The following is a 25,074-nucleotide window of genomic DNA, read 5'->3' on the forward strand; positions in this document are numbered from 1 at the left end:
GAGAGAACCATGTTAGAAGCCTATGGTAACCTTTAACACAATCATGTAAAAACAAAACAAAACAAAACAAAAAAACAAGAAAAAAAAAACAAGAAAAAAAACAAACAAAAAAAAACCCATTAGTTAGGATAGAGCAGAGTCTCAATGAACAACCTGGAAAATCCAGAGAGGCTTCCAGTGTGGTGAAGGGCACTGGTTTCTAATCCACACTTTTGGGCTACTTTAAAACTACAGACTCCCAGACCTGCCCCAGGCCCAACGATGCAGAATTTCTGTAGATTGGACCCAGTAATAAGCATTTTTTAAAAGCTCATAGGATAGTTTGGGGGGAACCACTGGTATAGTTGGAACACAGTTTCGCAGTCAGATCTAGGTTTGAATCTTGGCTCTGCTCCTTGACCTTGCTCCTGTAACCTTAAGCTAGTTACTTAACCTCTTCTGTAAAATGGCATGCCATTTTTCTGCAGCAGAACTACAGGGGTTAAGTGAGCTCACATGCAAAAAATTTTATCTCAGTTTCTGGCACAATAGGTGATCAATGGGTATTTGCTGGTCCACAGTCCATACACACTGTGAGCATGCATACAACCCATGGATAAACTCAAGAGGAAGGTGTGAAAATGTGTTGCAATCTACAGCTGTCTGGTCCAGCCCAGGGGTGCTGAGGGTACAGACAGCCTCTCAAGCAGGGGCCAAGCAGAGCTGTGCAACCAGTGACTCCACTGCCTTATCCACTGAACAGATATACTGCTCCCAGCTTTTTCTGTGTGAGAGTCTAAAAATACATAGTGCAGAGTAGTAAACTAATAAACAATTTGTTGCTTCCCACAGAGCTCACAGAGACCATGATACCTGATAGGTGCTGAGTATATTGTATTTTGCAAAAGCTCTCTGAGAAAGAAATGGGCTGCCCTAGGACATACAGTACTGGAGCCCCTATCAAGTAGAGACTGGATGAGCACATAGCAATGACTCCGAGTACATTCAAAGTCAAGCCCTGGGCCTGGGTTGGAAGGCACCCAAGATCTCCTTTGGGAATGTGATTCTTTAATTCATTAAGTGTACTAACAGGGAAACAAAGCTGCCTATGTTTTCTGCTGGAATATAGGGGCAGGTCAGGGGTCCAAGAAATCACCACCAAAAACTTGAGGAAAGTAACACTTTCCAGAGCCTTCCCAGAGGAAGTGAGGCTGGGCAGGGTACTGGCTTACTGGCATTCTGTCCTGAAAGCTTCAGCTCCAGCTCCTGCACCTGCTTGACCAGCAGGGAGATGTGCTGGAGCATGTCCTTGTTCTGCAGCAGGAGCTGGTGCACGCGAGCCTGGGCCTCCAGCCGTGCCGCAGCCTCAGCAGCCAACTGGTCCTTCAGCAAGTGTACCTGCAGAGAAGAGGCAGCGGCAGAGAAGACAGGACAGAGAGAAGAGAGGGACATGAATGCGCATGAGAGTCGCTGGCAGACGGCCAGGACCAGAGATGCCCTCCACATCCAGTTCAAGAAGAAGCCCTTCACAGGTAGAATGGGCATCTGGGCTTATCATTCCAGAGGAGAAGGAGCTGAAAGGAGTGGGTTCACTGGCCCTGTGAAGCTGTGTGTCCCAAGGGACGACCATGATGCATCACTAAGGTACCACTCCGGGTCCCACACCAAGGGCAAGAGGCAGGAAAGAGCCATTGACCTGCTATCCACCGCCACACCCACACGTGCGCATGCACACACACATACGCATGGTGCTCCATCCCTGCTTAGAGAACTCCTTCAGCACCCAGCATGGCATGCCATGTTGGAGGTGGAATGGGGCACTCTTTTCTCATCCTGTCTTTTAAAAAACAAAACCAAAACTGATATATTGACCCACTGGCTAAGAACAGTGTCACAGCGAAGCCCATATAATCTGTCTTCCTCCCGCACTGGCCCAAACATAGTGAGAAACAGGAAGCACTACACATGGCTTTTTAAATTAGTGAGGCGGCTGTCATCAAGCCACTCTGTAGGCAGCAGCTTCTTTCCCTGTCTTCCTTTTTTATTTGCCATGGCAGACGCCTAGGACTACGATTCATACCATGTACTACTAGGACCACCTGGTAGGGGTCAAACATTTGCTGACTGACTCATGAGAGGGCCTCCTCCAACCAGCCCAGAAGGGCTGAGGTGAATAGTCTGTGGCACCCTCATCAATTTCCAACCTCATCATGGCAGAGCAGCTGGCAGCAGTGCACTTAGCCTGCGTGAGGCCTAGTGGTGTCAACAGCTCTGTTCTTGGTGATCAATCCTTATGTGGAGATAAAACTCAGTGGGAGGAGATGGGGGCAACCAGAGCAGGACCTGGTTTGAAGAAACTGATTTAGAAGGCCAGTATCAGTGTTCACACGTATGTGATGAATAAAGGGTTCTCCAGGGAGGGCTTTGGAAGGGCCCTGAAGAAAGGGAACTAATGAATTTGATGGCCTGGACCAAGGTAGCTTATAGGGAAAAGGGTGTTCTTGTACCAAAACCATGGTGTGGGTAAAGACAGAGCCAGGTGACTAGGGGCAGAAGAGGTGGGATGAGGTTGCAGGAAGATGGATGGGGAGTCGGAAGCATTAGCTGATTCTCTTGCTCAGAAAACAAATGATCAAATTTCTGAAGAGGAGTTTGCTCCAAAGAGATTCACATTTTTTTAGGGAGTAAAGGACAATTCTAGCCACCCTTGGTCAAGTAACCTGCTGGCCCAGGGTGTGCCCCCATCCCTCACACCCCAGCAACCAGCACTCAGAGAATTACACTTGTGGGTACAGTGGCTGCCTCCCTGTTGCCTAGATCGGAGGTCCTGACCTTGCCGTTGACCCTGTTTCTAATTGAATGGAATCACAGAGGGGATAAGGCCTAAGGAATTTAAAGTAAATCTTTCCTCCATAAAGCTGCTAAGGACAGAACTGATATTTGGTCAAGAAGTCAGCCTCATTTTTTGTCTCCTATTAACTGAGAAAAAATCTAGGGAAGGGTCAGAACAGGTGTGATCCAGGGAAATACGTGTTTGGTCCTCATCCCCATTTCCAGACATACAGCTCCCCAAACCTTTGAGATCTCCAGTTGTAAGAGTGTTCTTTTGTATGCTTATTAGATGATTAGTGGCTGGGGAACCCCTGGAAGCCTCAGGATTTGGGGGGTGATCACAGGAAAGACCAAGGTATGATTAGAGGGTTGGGAGTTTTCAGTCTCAGGCCCCAACCTCCAGGAGGGAAGAGGGGCTAACAGTTAAACTCATCACCAGTAGCCAATGATGTAACCAATCCTGCCTACATAATAAAGCTTCCATTAAAAACTCAGAAGGACTGAGTTTGGGGAGCTACCAGGCAGCTGAACATTTGGAGGTTCCTGGAGGGTGGGGCACCTGGGGAGGGCATGGAAGCTTTGCACCCCTTTCCATATACCCTGCCCTAGGCATCTCTTCCATCTGGTGTTCACTGGTATCCCTTATGATATCCTTTAAAATAAACCAGTAAGCCGGGCGCAGTGGCTCAAGCCTGTAATCCCAGCACTTTGGGAGGCCGAGGCGGGTGGATCACGAGGTCAAGAGATTGAGACCATCCTGGTCAACATGGTGAAACCCCGCCTCTACTAAAAATACAAAACATCAGCTGGGCGTGGTGGCGCGTGCCTGTAATCCCAGCTACTCAGGAGGCTGAGGCAGGAGAATTGCCTGAACCCAGGAGGCGGAGGTTGCAGTGAGCCGAGATTGCGCCATTGCACTCCAGCCTGGGTAACAAGAGCGAAACTCCATCTCAAACAAACAAACAAACAAACAAACAAAACAACAACAACAACAACAACAACAAAACAAAAACAGTAAATGCAGGTGTTTCCCTGAGTTCTATGAGTTGCTCTAGCAAATTCGTTGAATCCAAGGAGAGGGCAATAGGAATACCAATTTACAGCCAATTGGTCAGAGGTGTAGGTGACAAACTATGACTTGTGATTGGTGTCCGAAGTGGAGGAAAGGCTTGTGGGACTGAGCCCTCCAACTGTGGGATCTGATGCTGTCTCCAGGTAGATAGTATCAGAATCAAACTAAGTGAGAGGACACTGGGTGTCGTCTGCAGAACTGCTTGCCTGCTTGTTTGGTGTGTGGGAAAAAGCTCCATACATTTGGGTCATAGAAGTATGTTGTGACAGTATAGCAGGAAGAAACTGCATTTGTTTCTTCCTATACCCACTGAACAGGGAAAGAAATGTCAATAATATTTTAATTTGGATGACAGATGGTGGGTGGCTATTAAGGTTTTCTCCTCCTTGGAAACAGGGGCATGGAGAAATTTCATCTGGGGGTCCCCCAAATCTATTTGGTTCTGAGAAACAGGACAGCTGCTGTGAGACACCCACAGATAAGCCTCAGAGAAGGGTTAGCTTAACCTTGCACGATCCCAACCGCTACTTATCCCAACAAAGAGTGTCACCGAGAGGAACCCACTGAGCAAATAAAATTGCTAAATTATTCATCTTCCATTTTCTTCCATCCTTCTAAACCAACCAGAGAGAAATGTGGAACAAAGTCTTTCGGTGGATACAAACAAAGAAAACAGAGAATCCTGAATACCAGTAACTGGCACTTATAGAGGGCTCCCTGCACATGTGCTGCAGAGTCAGTTTCTGTTTTGTTTTGTTTTGTTCTGTTTTGTTTTTTTAGACTCACTCTGTCACCCAGGCTGGAGTGCAGTGGTGTGATCTTGGCTCACTGCAACCCCAGTCTCCTGGATTCAAGCAATTCGCCTGCCTCATCCTCCCAAATAGCTGGAATTATGGGCATCTGCCACTAAGTCTGGCTAATTTTTGTATTTTTAGTAGAGACAGGATTTCCCCATGTTGGCTGGGCTGGTCTCGAACTCCTGACCTCAAGTGATCCACTGCCTTGGCCTTCCAAGGTGCTAGGATTACAGGCATGAGCCACCGTGCCCGGCCGAGTCAGTTCCCTGCAACCCACTCTGAACATCCCAGCAGGACAGGCCATTTGAATGCATCAGACCAGGAGCTGGAGTGCTTGTCTGTTGGCTTCTCCCTAGTAATTATAGACAACTCACTTCTCTCTGGACCTGAGTTTCTCCATCTGTCAACTGAGAGAACTGGCTTGAGGCTCAGATAGTTTGAAAATTACACATCCAGGTTGACATCATGACCAGTACTAGAGGTGACTTGTTAATGGCTCATTGAAAAAAATCCTCAGTTCCCCATTGTGAAGTCAGAGAATTAGCATTGAAGGTAAAGGAAGAGTTTCCTCTTACAGAAGCAAGGAAAAAACAAAGTTGAAAGCTTGGTTTGTGGGTACCCAAGTTGCAATGGTGGAGTGCCAACAACACCTAAAAGAAGATCCTTGAATCAAATGCCTCCCATCGCAAATCCACGGGCACTAAGTGCCATGAGAAAACGCTGCTTGTACCAGATTAAATGAGTTTTACCTCTGTAAACCCAGTCATACCACTTCAGGGATTTTCAAGCCCTGTGAATGTGTGAGTGCTCGCTGCTGCCACTGCCTGAGCCAGCACTAATGAGCCCTCTGCTTCTGCAGCTGTCAAAAGTGGTATTGGACATAAAGCTCAAACCTCATGCTGTGGCAGGCTGTGCTGCAGGAGAGCCCAAACCAGGACACACTGAGACAAAACGGCCTGGACTTCTTTTAACTTTGAGGTGCAGCATTTTCTAACTATGTGGGCTTGAACTTGAAGCCCTGAGATGAGGCAGCATTATTTGCAGCCTTGGTTTGGGCAGTCTGCTACAGCCTTCTGTGCTTTGTTTCCCCATTCAAACAACGGGAGCAGACAGCACCACCTCCTCCCCGCCAGATGGGATATTTATTTGTATTTAGCATACTTTTCTTAAAAAGAATTAAACCCCTTTCGTGAAAGTAGACCACATTTTTTTCTGGAAAGATACAAATCATCACCCCCATTGTCTTTGGCAATGAATGGTCTGCACTATGGCCTCAGCATGACACATACGTTCAGCCCTGCACCCTCCAGCTCTAAACTGCTTCCCCAGACTCTGAAACCCACCCTCAACCCACCCAGCCACGCAAGATCACTGGCCCCCTCACTCTCCAGCTTACTTGCCTGGACTCCAGCTCCTCCATCAGAAGTGAGGGCAGGGCCAGGCTGAAGTTAGGGAGTAGCAGGCACATGGAAATGGCAGTGGAGAGAACCAGAGCAATTTGCCCCCCCACACACTGGACACAGAAGCAGAGGCAGGCACCGCTGTCTCACATGCACACGGCAGGGACTTGGGCAGTGCACGCGAGGGTGCTGGGGACTGAGAGAAGCCACGAGGACAGATGCTAAATAGAGGGCCTGGAGTGGGGATGCGGAGTTTTGTTAGCGCCGTTCCTCTAACTACAGCATACATGACTGCGAAGCATAAATAACAAATTCCTTGTTCCTGAACAAGCAGAAGTGGCAGCAGGTAGAGCAGAAATCTTTAAATAGCAATACTGAACTATTGAACAAGGCCGGGCATTGGCAAACTGTGAACAGACCTGGCCTACTTAACTCTTGCCAATCAGCCACAGCGCCCAGATCAGTTCTGAGACTATGTCGGCCCAGCCCATGGCCATGCAGCTGCCAGCTACATCCCAGCTTTGATTCAAGGCTTAGCTATACTCTTTCACACCCTTGAACTTCTGGTCCACCTAAAAGCAGGAAGCTAGTGCAGCCAGGCAAGACTCATGCTGGGTCGGGAGAGTGGTCAGACGGACTTGGGTATTCACTATTTACACATTGAGGTCTAACCTGGAAATACTTAAGAGCTGGTTAATTACCACCTTTGCCCATATACCTTTAAGGCCAGGGTGAGCCCCTTCCAGACCAGCTCAGAACCAATTTAGGGTGAGGCTGGGAGAGTTCTTGAGGTCTTAGGCCAAATCAAGACATTGTGAAGGAGACCTAAGCCTGGTCCCCATGGCAACAGCATAACTAGACTGGCCTGTGGGAAGAAACTGGGGGTGGGGGAGACATAAATAGTGCAACAAGTGACCTCAAGGGCACGCCTGTCTGCAAGAAACTGTCTTTATCCTTTGATTTTTATCCAGGAACAACATAGGAGGATTTGGATGCTCTCTGAGAAAAGGAAACTATTCCTACCTGAAAGGCTGAGGTCAGTTTTACTCATTGGAATTCTGGGGACTGCTGGTAGTTTAATAAAGAAAGACAGAAGCTTTGCAGTTTGGTGGCAATAGAGTCTGACAGAACAAGTAAGAGCTAACCTCATCCTGGAAACTGAAATCAGCCCCATCCATGCAGAGAAACCAAGCTTGCTATATTTGGTCTATTTCAAATGTGTGAAAGATGCCAAGGAGACCCACCTATCAATCCAGCTACATCTTACATAATTGCTTTTACTTAAGGATATAGACACAAATAAAAAGCCCTTGGATTAAGCACTACAAAGAAAGTGGAAGAAAGAGCAGTGTGCAGAGAAGCCTCTAACTGAAGGTCAGTTTAGAACTGAATCCATCTATAGGACAGGGGAGCTGAAAGCCAGCTGAGAGGTACAATATCCCTGCTGTGCTCCTGGACAGCAAAAGCAAGATGCGAACAGAAAGAAGGTGGTCAGAGGCGGATGGGGATGGCAGATAGAGGTACAGGAGTATTTTCAAGAACCTATCAGATGGCCTCAAGGTCCTGTCCTATCTGGCGATTTTGGAAGTCTATGACTCTCCCTAAAGTCATCTCACCAATGTGGGACACAGATGCACCATGGTGGCTTTTTGATCACGACACTGCTTGTATTGAGAGTCAAGCAGGGCAACTATATTCAACAGATTCCAAGTGAGTGAGAGGCTAAGGGTGCCCAGCCTGTGGACATGTCTACAACTGAGAGAAGTTCATGAAGCAAATCTCAAATACCACACTCCTTTCTTCCCCAAGATTCACTGTCTTCTAAGAGAGACACAATTAAAACAGGGTCAGGGAAGGATGTCCCATGGAGACTAACACTTGATTCTATACCAGAAAACCACTCTTAGGTTTCATCCTGACTGTGCTAGACCTGTGATAAGTTATATGCCTTGTTGCTTTGCAGACTGAATGCTTCCTTCCACTGCCACAATACTCTTGTTGTGTGGATTACACATTTGCAAACAGCTTCTCTCTAGTACTTAGCAGTGACTTCAAAATCAAATGCCTCCCTGATAAAATCATATCATGAATATGCATCAAGCCCATTCTTTGATAAATAATAATTACTTGCCAATTGATACACTGCAAGATAAAAGTATTATGATCTGTATTCAATGGGAAACTTGTGGAAATGAAATGAGTCTGGGAATGGACCCGTGCTGGAGTGCTTAGTCTTTGTGCTCCTGTCAGCCATCCCGCTAGGGAGGGGATTCTCAAACGACCATGCCGTCATTAACTACAGGAGATGGATTCTTTTATTCAACAAAGAGAAATCATTTTTTTCCTCCAAATATGAGAAGTCATTAATGACATTCCCTCCTCTCTGTTGCTGTTTTGGGAACACCTGCAAATCATTCTAGCATCACCAGACATCCTTTTTTTCATGGTAAGACTTTTTAAAAAGATTCCAGTAACTTGAGAGCTGTGTCCATGGATTCTACTCTTTTGAAATCTGGCTCCAAAAGTCATCCATGAGGCTTGCGTCTCAGGCCCAGGTCAATGGAGACCATGTTACAATAAGGACTTTTTCAAAACCTGAGTTGTAGCAGATCCTGTTATGGTCAGGCAGGTGGATGCCTCCTCAAAGTGAAAAGGTAGAAAGGACAGCCCTGTTTAGATTATTCACTCCATTCAAGAGCCAGGAGAAGAGTAAGCAGAAGATAGAACAGAGAGCAGTAAGTGCTCCCTGGAGAAGTCTGCTCCTCGCCATTCTAGAATGCAGAAAACCTAAGTGGTCAACAGTCTGATCAAGCAAATTTGAAATACTGATGCAGAGCTGCCTTTCCAGATCCTTCCCCAATTCTCCAAACCCCAACTGCCCCTCTCCTAAGATCTTCATGCACTTATCAGGCCCTGATCCTGTCTCTTGCCTCAGGATTCAGCCTGTAGTATGAATGAATGTTTTCACCATTCCCTGACTGCCTGTGGTAGAAAGGAAGCTCAGACTCATAAGTGCCAAGAAAGATGTGGACTACAGAACCCTCTACAGAAAGCAAACAGGAGAAATCCCTGCTGAAAGCAGCAAGGAAAGTCAGCTCACCCTCCTCTACAATGTAGCAGCAGCCCAACAAGTTTTTTGGGGCACAAACACCACCTTGATTCTAAGATCTAAGTCAAGTCTTTTCCTTATGGCTCTAATAATATACCTAAGTTCCTGCAAGTTAAATCCCATGGTCATGAATTCCAACCAAATATTACCTGGAATAAGTAGATCAGAATGGAGGCTGGGAAACTTGTTATAGACACAGAGACTGGGATGCCAGGGTAGTCGTCTTTTTACAACGGTGTTTGGCACAAATTCATACTTTAAGCTGTTTTAAGAGTGGTCTCATAAACCCACAACTTTCCTGACTCTGAAGGCATCCCTTCCCATCCCAAACATCAGGAAAATCGGGCAGGAAAGGGAGGGTGGAACGGTGCGCATCTTTTCCCTTGGTCAGTTCAAGTCATTAAACAACAATGTTCAGCCAAGCCAGCCAAGCCCAGCTCAGAGCGGGGGATACACGGGAAACCAAAATGTGCCTCTTCATTTGAACTGCATCCCCCATCTCTCCCCCTCCCGCTGCCCCCACTCCCCAACAAGCAATGATCCAATAGCATGAGCGATTCCTTCTAACTCCCTAGATTTTAAACCTGCCCTGAGCCCCTTGCTAGGGAAGGTGCATCAAGCCCATGAGAGTGGAGCCTGCGAAGTAGGGAGGAGGCTGAGGAGAACCTGGGCCACAGCCACTTGCGTCTGCTGCTGCTGCTGCTGGAGGAGCTGCTGGAGGAGCTGCATCTGGTGGTGAGTGGACAGTGGTGTCCCTGTGCCCAGGCCTGGAGGCTTCGAGGAAGAAGAGGGGAGCAGCATCCTGGGTGAGGCTGTCAGCATGGGCTCCTGGGGGTGCGAAGCCTGCAGGGGAGGGAGAAGACAGGACGTGACACGTGGCAGGAGCCATCTTGAGGGCCCTCCCTCTCTTTGGCATGCACTTGGGAGGAGCAAACTGACGCACTTAAAACCCATAAGCTGACAGTGCTGCATCTTCAATGGAAATGGGAGTAAGGGTCCAGGAAGGAAATGGTGTAGCTGCCTGGGCTGATACCACACAGTCAGAAAATCATATGGGGACACCTCAGTAAATGACCCTGCACGATGGGAGACTGATGGCTGATACTGCTCCATGCCCACCACTTCCAGTGATGCCCTGTCATTGAGTTCCTTGAGGTTCTAGACTTAGAAGAATCTATTTTAGTCAAACATAGCTTCCATCCATGCTAGCATGACAACTCCCTCGTTAGAATTTTGGAGTTGGGTCCCGGAGGAAGGGGCCATGTGAAGGAGCTACTTCCTGCCCTCCACTGCCTCTGGTGAGAACCATCAGCAAAGAAGATGGGATACTAAAATAAATAATGATCTGGAGAAATCCGGTTAGATGAAAGCTGTTCCTATCTCCTTCCCTCCTTCTGTCTCCCTCTCCTGTGGGCATTTTTACCAAGATGGCTTCTACAGTTCATAGAACTCAAAGACAGGGAGAGACATTTTATTTTCTGTCAGTTCTGCTGTGAGGCCTTCTTCAGGCATACAAAAGGAAGGTCCCCAGGAACACAGGGTTATTTCCACCTGTAGAGGACACACTGGGTCCAAAGGAAACATCAGGCAGACAGTGTAGAACTGAACTGCCCTCCAGACCTCCATGTGAGATAAGATATGAATGACGAAGAAAGAGAGGAGATGTGATATAGTGAACTGCCAGGGAATCTAAGGGTAGAGCTATTGGTCAGTAATTTTGCTTCTGGGTTTAAAACATTTTTAATTAGGTTTGGTTCCAGGTTGGAATTTGGTCTCAAGTTCTTAGTGTCTTAATTGGATCACATTAGGAAACCCCATAGGCCACAGTCATCTCACCTATACATTGTTACACTGGAGCTGATGATGACTAAGGTGTTCTCTCAGTTTTTAACATCTAGTAGGCCAATTTCCAGACTCTGTGGTGCTATCTACAGGAATTACCAAAGGTATACCACTGCTACTGCAGGCAGAGGGGGGGCCAAACTGACTTTGCTCTATTAGATTTAAGCCACAGGGGAGTCTCTCTCTCTCTCTCTGTGTGTGTGTGTGTGTGTGTGTGTGTGTGTGTGTGTATGGCAGAGTGAGTCTTGCAAAATACTGTGCAAAGATGAGATGCTGTTAAGGGAAGAAGGTACCAGGGAGTATGAGATCAAATACCGGTGGGATTCTGGGAGGGTGATGTGTGTCAGGAACCAGCTCCACGGCATCGTGGCCTGTAGCAGCGCCCAGCGTCCAGACCCTCTGGAAGTCAGACCCTCTGAAAAGCAGTGAAGCATGCTCTGGCACCACCACTGTGCTGTGAAATGCCTCACTTGGAAGCTGAGCTGGCAGGGGCTAGGAAGTGACTGACAACCTGAGGACACATGTGTGCAGGTCACTCCGAGGGGCCATCTCTTGCCTACCTTGGAGCCTGTGTGGGAGCCTCCTTCCTTCCCTACGGCATCTAGATCAGTCACCCCTCGGCTGAATTCCAGGGCGTCGTTCCCTGGGAGTGGGACCTCCACCGCGTCGATGTCCGTCTCCTCCGCAGTGGCCGGGGAGGCCCTCTCGGCTCCGGTGAGCTGGCGGCCTGCAGGGACAACGCGGGAGGGAGGAAAGAGAATGGACACACTGAGAACAAAGTCCTCGTCCCCTAACACTTTAGCTTTCAGGCATGTCGAGCCCAGGGACGCCTGTGGCTGTGTAACATTTCACACATCTTTTCACTCAAGTACATTAAAGGGCATTTCCAGCCCCATAAGGTGTTCCCATCTTCGTATGTATTCAAAGTGCAGAAACAAAAGCAATACTTCCTCAAGCCTGGATATGACAGTTTTGCCAGGTCCAAAGGCATATATTGACAGGGTGTGGGGACACTGGGAGAAGGGAGTGCTGGTCATCTCCATCTCATCGCAGCTCACGAACGGAAGCAGCCAGGGGAAAGAGCCCTGGCTCGGGGATCCAGAGATGAGGCAGTTGGGCCTCTAATGAACTGCTGGAGAAGCAGCAAATCACCTCTCTCTCTCTGGGCCCTGTTTCTTCAGCTAAGGAATTAGATGCTCAGTTAGATGGACAGGTAGGGTTCCATGACTGAGGAATAAGGCAGGGAGATGAGAAGTCATATTTTAACACAGCATCCATCTCTCAGCCCTCAGAGTCTGCTCCTCTCACCAAGAGCAGAAGCCAGGAAGAGGCCTGCAGGAGGTGGCACGGGGAGCAGGGGAAGGATGGGGTGGCTTCTTTTCCATGCTTCCTTATCTAATTTTTCTCCTTCCCACATTTCTTCCTTTCCACTGAAGACAATGGCCATGTCTTTATTTAACCACACGCACAGCATACTGCTTAATACCAATGTTAAGAAAGGCCTGCTATTTCTTACTTATCTTCCTTCCCTGATCCTATTTCTTGGATTCTATAAAAATATCTGACAACTCCTGGGCATTTCGTGGGAAATATTTTCATTGTCTATATTTGCAATTAGGTTAATTACTGCCATCTTTAAATAAGATTTCTCATGAGTCTTCAGAGACCACGTACCAATTGTTAAATGGACCAGGTGGAGGTACAGCAGGAGACGCAGAGCTGATGCCCAGTGCTGAAGCCAGCCCAGGCACCCAGGCCTCGGTCATTTGAGTGCTTACTTTGTAGAACAAATTGTTCTAGGAAGTTTCCTTAAGGGAAACAAGCCTGGCATTTAGAAAGTAAACAGTGAGCTTGGTTTTCTTCCTGGCTACTCCAGAAGCTGAGGAGACAGTCCTGTGGAGGGCTGCAAAGGTGTTTAACAGAGAAGATGGTTCTGACTGTGGCCAGTGGGGACAGGGAGGGGAAGCTCTTCTGCCTGTTGGTCAGCCAGTAGGTGGGAGCACAGGGAGCAGCCTGCTCTCTACCACACCCTGCACCTGGAAGGGGTTTAGCCTGAGAGATAGAGGGTTGGTAGTTGGGAGGTGCTGGGAACTGAGTGTCTGGTTCTCCATGCCTGTACAGGAAAGAGCAGGATGAAATTTCCATCAGTGATCAGGAGGAGCTGGGCTCCTGCAGTGCTCTGTGCACTTAGCACATGATATTGGATGTGCCTGGCCATCAATCTTCCCTTATAGACTTGAGGCCAGGCTGTGTCTCATACATGTTTCCTAAAAATGTTTCTCTGGCAGAGAAAGTGTTCCATAAATACTGACAAAGGAAGTAGTGTAGTGACAGGGTAGCAAAACAGGAGAACAGGCTGCAGGCTTATCTACTTCCCATCCCTGGAGAGACTAATAATGAGGACTAAGAAGCCCCAGACACAGAGCGTTTGGAAAGGGCCTCGCCAGAAGCCCAGGTGAAATTAGAAAATCTCTCAGGTTTGGCAGGGCATGGTGGCTCAAACCTATAATCCCAGCACTTTGGGAGGCCAAGGCGGGTGGATCACAAGGTCAAGAGATGGAGACCATCCTGGCCAACATGGTGAGACTCCGTCTCTACTAAAAATTAAAAAATTAGCTGGGTGTGGCGGTGGGTGCCTGTAATCCCAGCTACTCAGGAGGCTGAGGCAGGAGAATCGCTGGAACTCAGGAGTCAGAGGTTGCAGTTAGCCGAGATTGTGCCACTGCCCTCCAGCCTTGGCGACAGAGCAAAACTCCATCTCAAAAAAAAAAGAAAATATCTCAGCTTCTTGCTATTTTAGGCGGACTTATAAAAACATAAAGTATTCAGCTATTTTGTTTGTATGAGCAGAGTTCCCAAACTAACGCTGAAGTAATTCAACGACAAACCCTAGGACTGCTTTCTAAGAGACCTCCTGCCACCCAGTGGGGGTCTCGATGATCACAGGTGGAGTCCTGCCACTTTATTACAGCTAATGGGCACAGATCAGTATACTATCCACATTGGTTAGAACTGGGAAGGGTAGAGCTGGGATAGACAGGACATGCTGGATGGAGGGCTGTAATCATTATGTGTGTTATAGCATATCACGTTAGGACAGGACCTGGTGGGAGGGACCCACAGCAAATGGCCTTCTTTTGGTCCTATCAAATAAATGAGGAAATCTGTGTGTTTCGTGTCTCTCCTGGTGTTCCAGGACCTGGGGAAATAGCCCTATTGGTGGTTGGCATGGAAATGACATGGAAAACTTCTGGCATCTCCAGAAAACTTATGGGAAGAGGCATTCCAGTTTCCAAACTGTAATAGAGGGAAATAAGACCAAGAGTGGGGGTAGGAGGTACTACTTTCTGAACTATCTCTTTGAACTATTTCTATCTGATACATTACATAGTAACTAGAAGCCATCAGATACATGGATATTTCATTCACTTATTCAATAAGCATTTATTATGATAGAAATCTATGAGACACTGAGCCTAAACACAAACAAGCATAATCTGAGTTTTCGATGCTTCTCCAGCCTGATGGAGGAAACAGACATGAACCACGGCTGCAGCCTGAGGTCATAAGCATCACCTAGGAGGGGGCTATCCAAGGTGCAGGATACCAGGAGAGGCGCATCTCACTTGGGTCAGGGTGAAAGGAGCCCATTCAGAGGAGCAAATGCCACCTGCAGAAGAAGTACCAGCTCAGACAGGTGGGAAAGTAGGCAGGTGCAGGCCAGGTGAGGGCCATGGAAGGCATTCTAGGCAGAGGGCAAGACAGGAGCAGAGGCACAGAGGCAGGAAGTCCACGGCATGTCAGGCACTGCAAGTGGTTCTGCAGGGAGGGACCCAACCAGGAAGAGTCGGCATCTTATCTTGAGGGACTGAAAGCAGGTAATACCAAAACATTTCCATCCTTCAAAATTTCACTCTAGATGGAGGATAGATCCAGGAGGAAGGAGAGAAAGCAATACTCTAGGTGGAAAATAGGAGGGCTTAAGCAAAGACAGTGGCAATAACATGGGGAAGAGATGTATTTGATGGATCTTCATGGGGCAGAAGTCACAGGACTTGCTTGTCTTTGGTGGGGGCAGGGGTGGGGATATGTGCAAGATGAGTTTTAAAATACCTGATTTAGGTGACTGAGTGGAGACTGGCATCCTATAGGAAAAATCCAGGAGGAGAAGCAGGATTGCAGGTAAGAAGATGAGTTCAGTTTTAAACCTGTTGACATCGTAAGAGTCTACGTAACAGTCAAGTAGAGATACCCGTTAGGCTGTTGGGTATGTTATGGACTGAATGTTGGTGTTCATATGTGGAAGCCTTAACACCCAATGTATTAGCATTTGGAGATGAGCTTTTGGGAGGTAATTAGATCATGAGAATGCAATCCTCATGATGGGATTCATGCCTTTATAAAAAGGGATGTAGGAGCTCTTTCTCTTTCCACCATGTGAGGATACAGAAAGAAGTCAGCTGTCTGCAAGCCAAAAGAGAGTCCTCACCAGGAACCAAATTGGTTGGCACCTTAATCTTGGAATTCTCAGCCTCCAAAACTACCAGAAATAAATGCTGTTTAAGCCACCCAATCTACTGCATTTTATTATGGCAGGCTGAGTAGATTACTATAGCGCATTAATAGAAAGTTAGCAAAAAAGGCCTGGCCTAAAGATACACCTTAGTTGAAATCATGGGACATCAGAAAAAAAAATACCAGGGGCAAGTCTGGAGAAATTCCAACACTTAAAGGGTAGGTAGAAGAGGAGCCTGCAGGTCGGGCATGGTGGCTCATGCCTGTAATCCCAGCACTTTGGAAGGCCAAAGCAGGTGGAATTACCTGAGTTCAGGAGTGCAAGACCAGCCTGGCCAACACGGTGAAACATCCATCTTTACTAAAAATACAAAAATTAGCTAGGCATGGTGGTGCATGCCTAAAATCCCAGCTACTTGGGAGGCTGAGGCAGGAGAATCACTTGAACCTGGAAGGTGGAGGTTGCATGGAGCTGAGATTGTGCCACCACATTCCAGCTTGGGTGACAGAGTGAGATTCTGTCTCAAGGAAAAAAAAAAAAAAGAAAAAGCGGAGCCTGCAAAGCATGCTGAAAAGCAGCTAGTGGAGTCAAAAGGGAAGGAGTGTGTGGTGGGGGTGCCCCAGAAGCTGCCAAAGCGCACTTCATTGCTGGAGATGAGCACTACAGAGACAGGTGGCCCTTAGGAAAACCCGCCTGGTAGCTGCAGGAAGGGCTGGCAGGGCAGCAGACACCAGATCACTGGAGGCTGAAAAGATATCAGCAAGAATGGGAGAAAATAAGAAAATAGACAGTACAGACAAGGCATGCAAGAAGGCGGGCTACCAAGGAGAGGAGCGAGAGAAGGTCATGGGTAGGATGGAGATAGAGGAGGAAGGCTTAATTTTGTTTTGTTTTTAAGATAAGAAAGACTTGGCCTTACCTATCTGCAGCTGGGAGAGGAAGGGAAAGGCAGCATAGCAGATAATTTGGATGAAGATTCACGAGCACGAGATAACCAGTTGCTCAGAGTTCCAGAGGAGGTGAGATGGAGGTGGAATGCATAGGCAGGCGGCAGGAGAAGGCCACTGTCCACTGAGACAGAAGCTGGGGACAAGCAGGGCTGCTGAATGGTGAAGTAGCCCTAGCTGCGTTTGGGGACCACAAATGTGTAATTGGTCTGTGGATGGCAGTTTTCTCTAGCGCTGATCAACGTCACAGGGCGAAAATGAAAAAGTACTGTTGGGTTAATGCAGAAGTGGGGTTTAGCCAGATTGGTACAGTCAAATGAGGAAGGAGTTACAAGCTCAGTCCCAAAGTGCTTGAAATGGCCACTTCTGGCCTTGAAACAGCAACAATAACAGCCTTTAAGCTTAAACAAAATGGCTCTAGTTTTATGTGTATAGGCTGAGTCTCCCTATCTGAAATGCTTAGGACTACAAGTGTTTTGGATTTTAGAGTTGCCTATTTGCATGTGTATAATGAAATATCTTAGAGATGGGACCCACATCTAAACATGAAATCCACTGATGTTTCATACCCACTTTATATAGCCGAAGGCAATTTTATACAATTTTGTGCATTAAACATTTGCGTACATGAAACCATCAGCAAGCAAAGGTATCAAGTGTGGAATTTTCCACTTGTGGTGTCAAGTTGGTGCTCACAAAGTTACTGATCTTGGAGCATTTCAGATTTTAGATTTTCAGATTAAGGATGCTCAACCTGTATTAACTGATTTATCATCATTACTACCCTAAGAGGTGGTTACCAGGAGTTGGTGGGAAGGGAGAGATATAAGTCAAAGAATACAAAGTTGTAGGTATGTAGGATGAGTAAGGCCAGAACTCTAATGTACGACACAAGGACTCTAGTTCATAATATCGTATTCACAGTCTTTGCTGATAGAGTAGATTTTAGGTGCTTTTCTCGCATTAAAAAAAAAAAAAGTTTTATTTTCAGAAAGGTCTATCCCACCAAAAGGCTCCAGGTCCTTTCCCATGTTGGATTGTCTGCAGCTGGGGGAGGAGGGTCATCTCCAAGGAACAGGGTGTCTCCCAGGAAACCCTCTCCAGGAGGAGTCAGAGAAACAGCACAGGACACAACAGGGCAAGTGCCACAGGAGCAGCGGCCCCACCTGGCTCTGGGCCCCAGGGACGGCCAAGGGAAGCTGCTGCCAAATGATACAAAAGATAAACCTCCCCCAGGGAGGGAACAGTAGTCAGAACAGGGAGGAAAGAAAGGCAGGCACAGAGAGGAAGAGAGGGAGGAGGCACACAATGAAAGTGAGCAACATCACTGAAAACACTGCTGGAAACCATGAAGAGACGTGACAAGACAGCACTTTCCAGCTCCCCCAGAGTAAATATGTTTCCTCTGTACAATGGAGGGCCTGCTGACATGTTAGGTGGGCTGGCTCCACTGGTAAGATAAACATCGCACTAAACAAAAAGCTCCCAAACACGGAAAGTGAGATTCTCGTAATAAACCGTCCACCAGCAGTTCCACTCTGGGCTGCTCTCAAGGTGTCCCATTAGACAGCAATCTCCGTAGTCAAAAATACTCTGGGATAAGCATTTACAGTAAGAAGCAGCACATTCCTAGCAGTTTATAGACAGTAAAAACACGTGTGGTGGGATGTAAAAAGGAAACGACTATGGGTAAGGCAGTAAACAGCCTTCCTTGACAAGAAAACATTTCCAGTCCCAGAACGAAATGCTAATTCCAAATACTCAGACTCAAAAGTATGTTTAGCCTCATGGCCTCGCTCCTCACAATCACCAGAGGGCGTCCAGCTAATCATTTCACTTGGAAATGTCATAAAATCATAGTACTGGAGAGGCCCTGTCTAGCTCCCTCGCTGTACAGATCCGGTCATGTATTCTGGAGTCCACATCGGAAAACTCGACAGTGGTTGCTTACGGAGAGCATATTACATGCTAGGCACTATGCTGCTTTACATAGATTCTCTCACAATACTAGACAGATGAGAAAATGAAGCTCTAGAGAGACCATGACATTTGCTGAGGATTAGCCAGCTGAAAGGTGGTAGAGTCAGGATCCAAGCCAGTGGTTCTGGTGCTGGAACCTAAGCCCTCAGTGGCTCCTCTAGCCTGTGGCCCCAGTACTCGCTCCATCGTGCCACTCTGCATCTTCACTCCTGTGGCTGTTAATTGTATGTGTCAACTGGGCTAGGTCACTATGGTATCAAGGTATTTGGTCAAATATTCTAGATGTTGCTGTGAAGGTGTTTTTTTTTTTAAAATAAGATTAACATTTAAATCATTAGACTCCGAGCCAAGCTGATTACTCCCCCATAATATGGGAAGACCTCATCCAATCAGTTGAAGGTCCCAACAGAGCAAAGGCTGACCTACCTGGAGGAAGAGGGAATTCTGCCAGCAGACGGCCTTCACATGCAAACTGCAGTTCTTCCCCGGGTCTCCAGCCTGCTGGCCTATCTTGCAAATTTTGGATCTACCAAGCCTCTACAGTTCCAGGAGCCAATTCTTTAAAATGAGTCTCTCTCTTTCTCTGTATGTCCCTGACTAACACAATTCCCATCAGCCTACAGCCCTTCTCCTCACCTTCACGAGCAGGGGAGAACCCTTGCTGCCTCCCTTTCCCTGCAGGGATGCCCATATTATTTAGCACACCCAGCCCATGCCTGATCTCCTTGCAGAGACTCAGTGCTCTGTTGGACATCTTAAACCTTGAAGAAACTGTACCAGGCCTGACAGGCTTTCCTAGAATGGACCCTCATGTAGAATATCAACTTCCTTTTCTTAGGAAGAGTAGTATAAGGAAGATGCCAAGCAGCTGAAGTCTCACGTATAGTAATGAGATTTGGGAAAACTACCTCCAAAAAGGTAATAAAAAAGAGAGAGAGAAACATAGCTGGTATGCCTGTTATTTCAAAGCTGACCATCTGTTACAATCAAGGATTGAGCACACTGACCTTCGTAGCCATGGTCACTGTCACCACTTTCTCGTCAATACTGTGCTGTCTCCCAGTGTCACCTCAATTCTACCTGCTCCCTCCACACCAACTGTCATCACTCCTCATCAAAGGGGGCTGTTTAAAAGTCACTCCCTGTTGAAATCTCTACTCAATCTCTGTGTTCCTTTTGGCATACGGTAAGCATTTAACAAAGACTTGTTGACAATGACTAAACCATATGTACTCCCTGCCACACTCACTGACTGTGCATGTCAGTTTATTCAACAAGTCTTTTTTTTTTAATTGACAAGAGTTCTTTAATCATTTTCAAAAATAAAAGTAGATATACACATAAAATACACATATAAAACTAAAAAAGTTAAAATTTCTGAGAGAAAAATATATATACTGAAAATATATTTTATATATTAAGAAGTTGGAGACATTTTTATTGAATGAATACATATAATCAGGAACTCTGCTAGACATATTTATGTAGGTTTTTAAATTCCTTCAAACAATTTTATAAGGTGAGAATTGCACAAAAAGGAATGAACAAGTCTTAATTGTGCTAGGAAGTCCCTACCTTCCCAGAGCTCATACTCCACTAAAGACAGAGGACGCTACGTTATATGTCTGGCACACAGTGGACTAAATGTTCATGTTAATGGCATCAGCCAGGAGTGAAGAAAACACGGGAACCCAGAAAAAAAAGGGTTTAAATTTTCTGAATGAGCGTGGGAGCTGAAAGTCAGGCTGCCTAGAAGACATAGTGCTAGGCTTGAAGGATGAGTAGGATATCTGCATAGAGGTGAAGGCAGGGACCCACGGCAGAGGGAACAGTGTTGACTGTGGCTGGAAAGTCCATGATACCGTATGTTCCAAGTAGGAAGGAGCTCAGGGAACAAGGGAGGAGTGAGGGAAGTAAGACTGAAAGAAAAGGATAGGAAGTGATCCTTATGGAATCCCCACTGAGTCTTCAGAGAATCATGAATCACACCAAACCCACTCCACCCAGCAGACCACGGCAGGGGCCAGAAGTGCAAGAAAAGAGCAGTTCCCACTGCAAAAGGGAAATAAGATCTAACCCTTGGTGTTGTTAATATAAAATGCTATCCAGGTGGTTCTCTCCACCTGGCCAGACCATATGACCCTGACCTCTGTGGCCAGCAGCTGAGTGATAGGTTCTGATTAGGGTCTTGGAGATTAAATCAAATGCCTCTGATGGTTGTTCTGTGATAATAACAGTGTTCAAATGCTCAGCCTCCAGACACCCTCTCTGTGTCCAACCCCCTTTCACTCCAGGAATAACTATCTTCACGGGAGAAAATACCCTTTACTTTTTGCTTAAAATTTCTTTGTACATGTGTATACTGGCTGCCAATGTCACTGTGGGTTTTAAAGCTTTTGAGGGTTAGGATGTGGCTTTCCACCAACCAGGCCACCAACAGGGCATGGGCATGACCAAAGAAGAGTTAACAATGTCAGACTTCAATCTTCTCTAGCTAGCAGTTCTCGTGGCGAATCTTCCAATGCAGAAATGAGCAGACTGGCTTCTGTTTTCTGAGCCAAGCAACCAGCTAGAGATCTGATGTGTCCTCCATATAAGGCTTATAGGAAACTGTCACCATTATGCTCTAAAAATTGACCAGCAGAGATATATAAAGCATTCACCAAAGTGTGCCTCTATTTCTCTGCTTTATCTCTAAGTCCTATATCACAGAAATGGAACCATTTTAAGGTTTACATCACATTAGGACTGTGGCTTGCTATAAACTGAGACTGGCCAAGGGTACATGACAGAATGCAAGGCTCCATCTGTGTGATAATACTTTATGAGTCAAGATCACGGAGATGCTGTCATTAGTAATGGAATGTCACTACTTAATAGAAATGAGTAAGCCAAAAGAGAAGTGAAATAATTCCTTCTATTCACGTAGAAAGTGAGCACTAGGATGAAAATAATGTCAGGTTTTCAAGATTTATAACTAACATATATCTAAGATTTATAACTGATATATATCTATTTATAACTAATACATATCTAAGATTTATAACTAATATATAAGGTTTATAACTAATATATAAGGTTTATAACTAATATATATCTATTTATAACTAATATATAAGATTTATAACTAATATATATCTATTTATAACTAATATACATCTAAGGTTTATAACTAATATATATCTATAACTAATATATATCTATTTATAACTAATATACATCTAAAACATATATCTAATAACATACATTTTCTTTTTTATAATGGATATATAACTAATCTATATCTAAAGTATTAAGGCTATAAAAGTACAGCAAAAAGTCAATCTTCCTGCCACCCCAGCCATCCAGTTCCTTTTCCCAGGATGAACCACAGTTACCAGTTTCTCGTGTACTATTCTGGAGATAGTCCATGCATAAGAAATGTGTGTGTGTGCATACATGTGTATACATATATACCTACATATACACACACATTTAAATCTATGGATTTTTAATAAAATTGGTAGCACGTCATATCCACAATTCTATTTTTTTTTCTTTTTTTTCACCATTCTAAACTTTGACCTTTTTGGTTTTTTTTTTTTTGAGATGGAGTCTCACTCTTTCACCCACACTAGAGTGCATTTGCATGATTTTGGCTCACTGCAGCTTCTGCCTCCCAGGTTCAAGCAATTCTCCTACCTCAGCCTCCTGAGTAGCTGGGATTATAGGCTTGCACCACCACAGCCAGCTAACTTTTTATATTTTTGGTAGAGATGGGGTTTCTCCATTTTGGCCAGGCTGGTCTCAAACTCCTGACCTTAAGTGATCCACCTGCCTCAGTCTCCCAAAGTGCTGGGATTACAGGTGTGAGCCACCATGCCTGACCCTTAAACTGACTTTTTTAAGTAAGCAAAATATCTTGAGGATGGCTTTACATGGGTTCATAGAGAACTAACTCATTCTTCTTAATGGTTGTGCAATGTATTGTAACTTATTTAAAAGTCCCCTCTTGCTATTTCTAATCCTTTGGTTCTATAACAAATTCTTTGTTATATAACCTTATATATGAAGCATTTCACACCTGTATGCATCTACCTTTAGGATTAATTATTAGAAGAGAATTTGAAGGAAATTTTGGGGTCAAAAGGCATATGAATTTTCAAATTTAATAAAGATTTCCACATTTTTCTCCATATGGATTCTCCATCTATCATATGCTAAATTTGCAAACATACCTGGGTCTGTATATGAGTTTCTATTCTGATCTATTCAGGCACCTATTTGAACATGAGTTTTACCTACTGTAAGTACAGTTTTACCTGTTATAGCTTCATCATGTCTTTTTCTATGAGGAAAGCCACTCCTCCTCTGCTATCATTCATCTTTTTCAGAATTTTTTCTATTCTTGTTTTTTAATTTTCATATATTTACTTAAAAATAATAGCATATATATATGTGGTGCATTCTCTGCACAAGCACCAGGCTCAGCATTTTAAAAGTATCAGTTTACCTAATTATGACAGTAATTTTGAAGCACATAATACTACTATTTCTGTTTCTTGGAAGAATAAACTAAAGCAGAGAGGTTATGGAACTTGCCCAAGATCACACAGGCAGTGACTGCTGTAGCTACAGTGCAAGGCCAGGGTCTTCTCTCTGCATGCAGAGGAGGGTTTCTTTTGTTGTTTTTGAACTTTTTGAGTGGGGCGCTTAATTAATTTGACTTTCATGATTTGGCATCTGTTAATGTAAATAACTGAACCTTTGAATTTTCCTCTGAGCACTGCTTTAGCTATATCTCATGAGTTTTGAACACTGTAGCTTACTGTGGTGCCTCCTTTGCTGTTAAAAATCTGTACTGTCATGTTAAGTTTATAGATTCACAAAGGAAGAATTAACATTTTTATGATGTTGAGCTTTCCCATCAAAGAATATGGCATACCTTTCCATTTGTTTAAGATTTTTTTTCATAGAAAACATACACATTTTTATTGGGATTATTTGTAAGTATCTTATTTTTTTTTAGTTATTTTAATGGATTTTTTTCTTCTACTATGACTTCTAACCAGCTGTTCTTGGAATATACTAAAACCACAGATATATCTGTATGTGTTATTAAACTCTGACTTTCTAGCTGAATTCTCTTATTTCTAATAGTTCTCAGTTTATTTTCTTAGGTTTCTCATGTTAAAAATTAACATAAACAGTATTATTTTTTTACCTGCTCTTTTTCTTGCCCATACTTCATTTTTTCACATTTATTATTAAATAATACAACATTCTTATCACCTTCCTGACTTTTTTATTTTTTCCAGATAGCCTAGCTCTGTTAACAGCCTAGGCTGGAGTGCAGTGACACAATCTTGGCTCACTGCAACCTCCACCTGCTGGGTTCAAGCAATTCCCCTGCCTCAGCTTTCCAAGTAGCTGGGACTACAGGTATGTATCACCACACCTTGCTAATTTTTATATTTTTAGTAGAGATGGAGTTTCACCATGTTGGCCAGGCTGGTCTTGAACTCCTGGGCTCAAGTGATCCACCCATCTCAGCCTCCCAAAGTGCTAGGATTACAGGCTGAGCCACAGCGCCCAGCCTCCTTCCTGACTTTTAACGAGGCTTGAAAGTTGGGGATATTAAAATACTATCCACGTTGAGGGCTTATAGAACTACAGAAATTAGAAATTTAATAACACAAACTATTTAGGTAATTATACATTTATGTTCTTTCTAATTTGTTTTACAGGGGTGCTTTTTTACTGAAATTTTCTTTGAAGTCAGATTTGGTAGCATAGCAGCTCTACTTCTCCCTGATAACATTTAATAATTTAAACATCTTTAATTTCTGTTATAAAAGTAATACATGTTCCTTAAAGAAAATCTAGAATTTGGAGAAAAACAGAATACATAAAATGTTTCTTAAAATGAATTCATAGCCTGGGGCTCCAGTGATCCACTGGAGCCTACTGTGTGCACTGCCTCTCCATCCACATCCGCAGAAGCCACGGCGCCTACCTGGGTCCCCTGAGCTGTTGCTGTTCTTCTCACTCTCTCCATCTTCCTGGCCATCTGCATTCTGCTGCGTGTGCTGCAGGCTCAGCTTGTGGCAGACCTCAAAAGCCTGTCCCACCGTCCGAACAATTCTCATAGCTTGGCTCTGGGAAGGAGAAAGGAGAACGGGGTGGATAAGAATGTGCAAGAAGCATATGGACAGAAACTTATGAAGCAGCAAAGGAAAGAGATAGAAAAACCTAGAGTTGTTCAGATATGCACGTACAAATGAGTGCAAAGATAGTTTCCCTTCCTGAAATACTCCAGAAAATAGAAACTGTCACCACAGTTCTGAAATAATCAGTTAGCTGAAAGGACGGATAGCAAATATGCCAATTGTGGATTTAGCCCCAATTCCTTCCTCCCTTGAGTAATACAAGTAGTCAGTATGCTTCAGAATCTTTTGCCAACCATGATCAAATGTTGAGTGGGTCCGTCAAACTAAGAGGAACTCAGCTATCACTTTTTTCTTTTTTGAATGCTGCTGCTGCAAATGTTGACTTTTCCTGGAGCTCCTGCAGACCAAGGGTGGTGGTAACATGAGGCTTGGAAGCCATGGCCTAAACAGC

At 45.1% G+C, this 25,074-nt stretch overlaps 1 protein-coding gene across 7 annotated transcripts in view; it reads right to left on the reverse strand.

Annotated features, from left to right (window-relative positions):
* The window catches only part of LOC101044371 (uncharacterized protein C1orf226), a 317,762-nt gene that overhangs the window by 20,932 nt on the left and 271,756 nt on the right, over nucleotides 1-25,074 (reverse strand). For 6 of the 7 annotated variants that reach the window (XM_074390240.1, XM_003943383.4, XM_010331245.3 and 3 more), the window contains 4 exons: nucleotides 24,470-24,611; nucleotides 11,592-11,758; nucleotides 9,856-10,032; nucleotides 1,212-1,377 (listed from right to left, as the gene is read on the reverse strand). In XM_074390240.1, the coding sequence (XP_074246341.1) occupies nucleotides 1,212-1,377; nucleotides 9,856-10,032; nucleotides 11,592-11,758; nucleotides 24,470-24,611 (652 nt within the window). Of the gene's footprint in view, nucleotides 1-1,211; nucleotides 1,378-6,080; nucleotides 9,789-9,855; nucleotides 10,033-11,591; nucleotides 11,759-24,469; nucleotides 24,612-25,074 lie in introns of those variants that run through there. The other variant, XM_010331247.3, reaches the window with a different exon arrangement.

The sequence above is a fragment of the Saimiri boliviensis genome, chromosome 19, assembly GCF_048565385.1.
Source record: "Saimiri boliviensis isolate mSaiBol1 chromosome 19, mSaiBol1.pri, whole genome shotgun sequence".
Classification (NCBI taxonomy): domain Eukaryota; kingdom Metazoa; phylum Chordata; class Mammalia; order Primates; family Cebidae; genus Saimiri; species Saimiri boliviensis.